General features: G+C 38.0%; 1 protein-coding gene across 1 annotated transcript in view; it reads left to right on the top strand.

Annotated features, from left to right (window-relative positions):
* Nucleotides 1-8,507, top strand: part of LOC106867957 (calcitonin receptor) — a 228,609-nt gene that overhangs the window by 137,565 nt on the left and 82,537 nt on the right. The window contains exon 4 of the mRNA XM_052969844.1: nucleotides 296-364. Coding sequence (XP_052825804.1) covers nucleotides 296-364 — 69 coding nt within the window. The remainder of the gene's footprint in view (nucleotides 1-295; nucleotides 365-8,507) is intronic.

Here is an 8,507-nt window from a genome sequence, read left to right as displayed (position 1 = left end):
GTGTATGTGCATGCGTCTGTGTGTGTGTCCGAGGGTTTCGTTTATTTACGATTTAATTTCTTAATTCCATTGGAATATAAATACCTGTAATGGTGATACTTAAAAAAAATAGTAAGCCCAATTAAAAGGCATGGGTAAGCAATGCATTGCAAGCCACACTATAAATTGCGGAAAAATTTATCTGCGCGCAGGGTATGCATCACCCGTCAGATGCCATTATTATTATTATTATTATTATTATTATTATTATTATTATTATTATTATTATTATTATTATTATTATTATCATTGTTAGTGTTGCTGTTGTTGTTTTTGTTGTTGCTGTCGTTGTTATTATTATTGTAATGACCGTCAGTTTGACAATCCACACTTCACTTCGCACCGTAAATTTTATAAAATCACAGATAGCTGTTGTGTCCAATTTTGGAATTTGCACTATCGTGGAAACAAGTTGTTTTCTACAGATAGGTGAGTCCCCTTTCGTGTGCTGCTCCCATTTTGGGGGAACATCACGATTTGATTTTGTGTTTTGTGAAATTTTTCGATTTTCTATGGAGAAAATTTCAATCAACGCGGTGATTCTTGTAAAAGAGAGAGGGGGAGAGAGTGAGGAGCGTCAGCCAGACGTAGTGAAAGAGGGAGTGGGTGCGATGTGCTATGTCATCTCCTTAGAAACAGCAGACGATAAGCTTGTTTTTAACATGAGTGATGTTAAAATTGTTCACAAAGTGGAACAGAGAACTCTCGAAAACCAATTCTATCAACAACAACTGCAGCAACAACAATGACACTCACTTTGAAGTGGAAGCCAACAACAACACCAACGATAAAAACGTAAACAAACAAAAGTCATTCGTATCTGATTTGACAAACAACTATATCAACACAGAAGACTATGTTCGACAATGATATGTGCAACAACAACAACAACTACTACTACTACTACTACTACTACAATAACAACAGCAACAACAACAATAAAAACAATAACAACTACAAAAGTTGCAACGACGTGAAAACAGACTAACAAGCCAGTACAACGGTAATTACAAACACTAGTCGTTCTTCGGCTAGTGTCACTAGATCCTCTTTTTAAAGAGTAAACTTCCCTGACGAAGAAATTTTTTTAATTTTTAAAATTTTTAAATGACAGTTTGTCAAGCGAGATGGATTAACTGTCAAACTCAGCACCCCAGTTGACACTATCCAAACTATAGTACATCTCACATTGGCGCACCGTACGATTGGACTAAAATTGAGAAATGTAGAAAGAACCACCGAGATTAAATCCAAAAGGCATTAGGTTCCGTTTGAAACCTAAAAGAATATATACAAAGAGGAAGGGGTTAAGGAACGGTTGAAACAGAGGAGGAAACAAAATGTCACTCTCTAAAACCCCTGAAAACTGGGGATCACATGTTAGTTCCTTACTACTGCGGTCAGACACTAGCCAGAATCTACGCCCAGCAGATGCCGCCAGAAATAGCCGTTCTTTGGCTAATAGTTGCAGTTATAATAGACATCAAAGAAAACACCAAAAAATCTTCGAAATTTACCAGGCTAAAAATAAGAACTGCTCAGGAATGGGAATAGAACTCCTCGTCCAAACCAGTAAAAGAAAAAAATGTGGATGCTATCCCAGATCAGACGCATCTCTCAGATCACACCTCCCAGGTGGCATCATCACATCTCTCAGGTAACATCATCGCATCCTTTAGAGTGGGTAGAAGAAATGCTAAGTTTGATATCTACTTTTCGACAACACACCTAAGCGCTTTCTACCCAACAGAAAGAGAAGATACCTTCTCTTCTTCCAGTATCAAGGGATCCACCAATATCAGCCACCAAAACCCAAAAGACAACAACATCATCAACAACACGAGCTATAACATCAACAGAAAATCCAACGACAACAGCATCTGCAACACCAATTACCACCATAGCAACAACGGACTTCTTCAGTCACCTCTCAACTCCAATACATGACATGCCATTTTTCTATTCTGAACGGTCAGACATGACATACGGGGAATCTGATCAAGACGAGGAGTGGAAAACAAAAGCGAAAAGAAAGAAAAAAAGACAAAATAAAAACAAATCAACAAAAAACAACGAACAAAACATCATCCACACAAGAAGTAAAGAGGAAAAAGTAAAGGCCACAAGACAAAAGCACAGCAAGCAAACGCTACATCACTACCACTGCCACAAACACATCAAGAACCACCACAACTACCAACATGACAGTCGCAACCCAATCTGCTTGCACATCTGCGACAACAACAACAACAACAACAAAAAGCAAACACAAAGAAACTAGCATTACAAACTATATGGCGATAAACATAAAAAAAACGCAGACTTCATGAATTACATAAAAACACACAAACATCACACAAACAGATTTTATAACACGCACAATTCTCATACCTACACATATACAAATCATTCGAACAACACAAGGCACATACACATGACTAAAGACTAAATTCTCGAAGGATATCGGTGACTTTAGAGAGAACGTCACCAAATGAATACTTGGTGATTTGTCCCTGGAAACATCCCAATCAAACTGGAGGGACGGACAAACCGCCCCATCACACAAAACCAAGTAAGCTTTCCTTCTCACTTTTATTCTTATCCCTTCTTAGATACACGCTGGGACAATGTGGGATTAGCAAGACAAGGTGCAAAAGAAAAATCAGTGGGCTTGCAGCTCGGCATCTGGAGAAGCAAGCCCATGCCGTCCGACTTGGCGCTGGTCGGACGGACCAGTTAAATTGTTTGGGGCCTGGTTCAGTCAGAACCTCCAGATGGACAAAAACTGGGACGAGGTGACAAGCAAGGTGGTTACTCTCACCCGGAAATGAGCTGAGGTGGGGGGGGGGCTTTTCCTGAAAGGTTTGTCAGAGGTAGCTAACGCATACATCACGTCCCCGTCATCCACTATCACCTGACCGTTGTGTCTTGTCCAGGTCCCTGTTTAGAGCATATACACTTTTGCTTTTTGTGGAATGAATGCGTTCCCACGGTCAGGCGATCCAACTGCTGTCAACATCCACTGCGTGATGGACTGGACATGCCATATCTAATAATGCGCAAACGTGCACTAAGGTAACATCTCTAGCGCTTCTTTGACGGTCAACAGGTTTGGAGACACTTGCTCATTCTAAGGTTGACCTTAGCCAAAGCTCGGTTTTGTGTCTCGTTTCGTGGCCAAAGCTCGGTTTTGCACTTCCAGTCACTTTTATTATTATTACTATTGGTGTTGTTGTTGTTGTTGTTGTTGTTGTTGTTGTTGTTGTTGTTGTTGTTGTTGATGTTGATGATGATGATGATGATGATGATCATGATGCTGTTGTTGTTGCTATTATTATTATTATTATTATTATTATTATTAGTCCCTTGTTGCGCAATTCTTCTTCGTGTTCTTTTTGTACTTCTTTCTTTGTTTTCTCTTTTTCTCTGCTCTCAATACTCCGTCGTTCCTAACTGTCACAAGCAAGGTTTCTTTACTTTTGGCTAGGTTTCTCATTAAGCTCCAGAATTCGATCCGCACGCTGTCTTCCAGACTTATCAGTACCCTTCCTTCATCTGCTCTCTTCATATATAGGCGATGAGTGTTTGCACGTGGATGATAGACTCCATGCATCATTTGGAGATTTCTTGCCTTCCTGCCCATCTCCTTTAGCTCGTCCTCTGTCCACTTCAGGATTTCAGTACCACACCGAATTACTGCGACTTCGCGTGAGCTTATTGCCGAAATTATGTTTCTGGTGTTCAGCTTTGAAGCCAATATTTTTTCTCACTCGCTACAGGTACTCTCTTTTTGTCCTTTCCTTCATGTCATGGTGTTTGATTCCATCTGCCTCAAGTATTCCTATGTATTTATAACTGGACTGAGGTTGAATTGCCTTCATCATTTCACCATTATTATTATTATTATTATTATTATTATTATTATTATTATTATTATTATCATTATTATTATTATCATTATTATTATTATTATTATTATCATTATTATTTATGTCTAGAGCAAAAGGAATCGTATTCGTTGTTTTATTAGTTTGTACTCCAAATTTTGTTGTACTGTTAACTAAATAACCCAGCTCGTTGCAAGTGGGGTGAGCTGGTGTAGCAAGAATTTGCCCATAAAAGGTCAATTTTGAGATTTAAAATTGCAAATTTTATATTTAAAACAAAAATGTCGTTATAGCTTCCAAAAAATCGATAGAAGCAATGGCTGTTGGAATAGCCGCTATGACATTATATTCTCACCACTAGTTGATGTGGTCGAAACACGAAGCAGACAGCAACAGTAGCAACAGCAACAACATCAACAACAACATTAACAACAGCACCGGCAGCAGCAGCGACGTGTAAGATATATTTTAAAATGACGCAAACACGACCTCCACCACAGTCCCCAACACCAACACCACTACTACCACCACCATCACCGCCAAAACATTTTTGAAACGGCAGCGGTCATTCTTTTTTCTAACCAGAATGGGAGCGGTTTCGCACAACCTTGTCAGAAAATGGAAAATTAACATACCGGAGGAAGTGTAACAAGACACTAAAAAAATCTTTATATATAACTATATATCACTAAAGACGAGGAAACTAGAGCGAGCGACAGAGCCGAGATCGAAAAATGCTTGAGACCAGTCTGGGGTTTAAAAACTTATGTCACCTGTGGGAGGCGTTCTGGCACAGTTGAGGTAAGGTTCTCACTGAAAAATTAGTCAAAGAAAATTCCACAACTCTTAAAAGTCAGAATTATGGCTAGTTCCGATATATTTCGGTCGGGTAGGGTTGTCAAAATAAAGGTAGCGGAGGTGCCACCAGAAGTGGACAGCTCTTTGCTAGTAGCAGCCGTATTATACGGCATAGAAAACAGAACGAAGATTCTGCAAATCCACAAAATAAGAAAAGAAAATTGGTCAGGCACAAGCATGGAATTGAGGTTACACGCCGATCTGAGCTGATCAGCCTACCTGAAGGAACAGTTATTTGTAGAAGTAGGGATTGAAAAACCTAGATGCCACAAAAACCAACAAACTATCACACACTCATACACGCTTCACCTACCCAATTACAAACATCTCCAACACAACAAACATCTCCAACATTACAAACACCTCAACAAACGAAAACACCAATCCTGACGAATATGAACGGTACTTCCAAGGCATCACTATTTACACGGCCATAGACACAAACACGAACTTAATAAAACGTATTCCAAAATACACAGATATTACTCTAAACGAATACATCGCAATCCCGCATAACACCCCTGTTCACATAAAAAAATGATAAAAGCAACACAACAAACTTACAACAAACTGAAAAAATCCCTAAGTAATGGTAGATTTCTGTTGGACCGTAAGCACTGCATGTAGAGATACTCACAAAGAACCAGAACAGAACATCTGTCTCTCCACAGAACGTCTGTCAATCTGACAAACACAGTCTTTCTCAGAATAGGCGGTATAAATGCACGTGGCCTGGGGTTGCCTTGGAAACAGGGCCAACTACTCCATGACCTCAGGTCACTGAGTTTAGATGTTGTGGCTATCAGTGAAACCAGACTTTCCGACCGACGAGCTTTCATGTTCACTTTTGGTGGATAAGAGATTTACTTATCTCTGTGTCAACCGCGGATGGTGGGGGTAGAATTGCGGGGTTGTTGCGGAGAGGTCTATGTCTCAAGATAAGGACTATCTTCCGGGACCTAGAAGGTAAGTTCATGGTCTTGGATGTGAACAGTAATGATAGAGGTGCCATCAGACAGATAGCTGTTTATGCTCCGACATAGACAGGACAGTCAAATTTCTTCAGACGTCTGAACGGGCCTACTCTATGCATGCGCCTATAGGTTGAAGGAGGACGATATGGAGAGGGCTCTTGCCCTAGTAGTCAGGGTGACCGTGGTTTTGTGGGTTTCCATGAGCAACCCTAGGAAGTCTCCCACTTTGGGGGAACCACTTATTGTTATAATTTTATATTATTACTATTTTTTTAAATTTTATACACGCTTTTTATGTAACCCCACATTGAATTGTCTTGTATCGTCCCCGATGGTTTTTGTGAACCCTTAGTAGTCAATAAAGAAATTATTATTATTATTATTATTATTATTATTATTATTATTATTATTATCATTATCATTATTATTATTATTATTATTATTATTATTATTATTATTATTATTATTACAGAATACCTTAGAATGAGATCTGTACAATTTGCTTCTCTTTTTTTATTTCTGAATATCTGTTAATCCTGTCATTTCACATTTATATAATGAAAAATTTGTACGCTACAACATTTTTTGTGATGTTTCGAAAATCTTAATGCATCTCTCAGCTGCGAAATTTGGTTGGCGATGATGAAGAAAACAACAATAATGACAATAATAATTAATATTTCCTATCAACAAATCGCATGCCAGTAGGCTTAGTTAGGACAGTTACCCCCATCACCAAAAGCATGGGTAAAAACCAATAATAATAATGATAATAATAATGATAATAATGATGATGATGATGATGATGATGATGATGATGATGATGATGATAACTGAATCGATTGATTCTCGTTGCGAAGTGTAGCTTTAAACTGCTGGTTCCATTCTTAAGAAAATGCATTTTCCTTCTTCCTCTTGCTGTCTTACACCATTTATCGAACGTCAGTAGATTCCTGCCTTGAGAAATCAATAGGGAATTACTTTGCTAGCGAGATAAATTGCAGCTATACTATTAGAAATGTGTGATTGAATTGATGTGGAATGATTTAACGGTGCCTGTGTCAACAATCCGTAAAGATTAACAGACTAATTTGCGGTTCTTATATAAACATATTAAGTTTAAAGACTCACTAAACTTGTTTCAATTTCGTTTCTGTTCTATATAGTGTTGACCTTCTTGTAACATATTATAATGAAATCAATCGCTATTAAACAATCTCCTCTTAAAACAATGTGTGACATCTAATGAACAATTTAATAAAATTATAAAATGATGTACTTAGACTTTCGTCGTTTAGCTGCAGGCTAGCAGGGATTATCTTATTCATCATTTACCGTTTATTTGTTTCAGTCCTCGGACTGCAACCATGCTGCAGCACTTCCTTGTAGGAAGTGTCCCTGCATGGGTCAAACGAATCGACCCCAGTACTTACTTTGAAGTCTATCGCTCTCTTTTAATAAACTGCTAAGTTACGGGGGTGTAAACAAACCGATACAGGTTGTCAAGCAGCAGTAGAGGACAAACGCAAGTGCAAAGACACATACGCACAAATATACAAATGCGCACACACACACACGTATTCATACATATAAATATATACATGCATACGCACGTACGTATCTATGTATATACATATACATATATATATATATATATACGAACATACATACATATATATATATATATATATATATATATATACGTACATACATACATATATATGTATAGGTGCAGGAGCAGCTGTGTGGTAAGAAGCTTGCTTCTCAACCACAAGGTTCTGGGTTCAGCTCCACAGCGTGGCACCTTGGGCAAGTATCTTCTGTTATAGCCTCGGACCGACCAAAACTTTGTCAGTGGATTTGGTAGATGGAAACTGAAAGAAGCCGTCGTATATATTTATGTGTGTGTGTGTGTGTGTGTGTGTTTGTCCCCTACCATCGCTTGATAATATTGAAATCATGTGCTTGAGGAGCAAACTTCTGAGTAAGGAAATCTTGTGATGAAAGGCTTTTCAACCATGTATCTGGCATTAAGTTATATCATTTTCCTTTGTCATCTTTTAGAGCAGTAAATGTGTAATTTGAAATATATTTGGGTCCTGTCTCTAACAGGTAGAATAACCACGTAGAGACATACTCGTAGGCTCAAGCCAGTCAGATACTCTGTACACATTCAGGAATAATATATTTAAGGATAGCCGGAATTCAGACAGACCGAAACAGTGTAAATGTAAATATTGGAAAATTTCTCGCCTCTTACAGATGAGGCCAATGTCTGATCAGTGATGGTCAAACGAAGACAGTTTTTCATCCTAAACATTTAATCAATCATTACGTAAACTGCTCATACATACATACATACATACATACATACATACATACATACATACACACATACATACATACATACATACATACATACATGGCGTCAAATACTAATATTTTGGCATGGAGGACTATTCATTAACCCGGATAATGAATTCTATCCTCAATAATTTTTGTCATTAACACAAATCTGGTGAAACAAAAGCTCGTAGCAGTAACCTAACATAGAAATTCATCCCACGTGGAAAATTATTATATATACAGCATGATAACGAAAGAATCTGCAGTTAGCCATCGCAGATCGAGGAACTATAGAGAAAAATTTCAATGGACTTTCGAACTGAACCAATTAGCTGAAACTGTTACTCCGTCGACGGTTGTATATATATATATATATATATACATGTATATATATATATATATA

The sequence above is a fragment of the Octopus bimaculoides genome, chromosome 1 (genome assembly GCF_001194135.2).
Source record: "Octopus bimaculoides isolate UCB-OBI-ISO-001 chromosome 1, ASM119413v2, whole genome shotgun sequence".
Taxonomy (NCBI): domain Eukaryota; kingdom Metazoa; phylum Mollusca; class Cephalopoda; order Octopoda; family Octopodidae; genus Octopus; species Octopus bimaculoides.
Note: the sequence above shows the minus strand (reverse complement) of the source record. Positions and strands in the feature narration are given on the sequence as shown.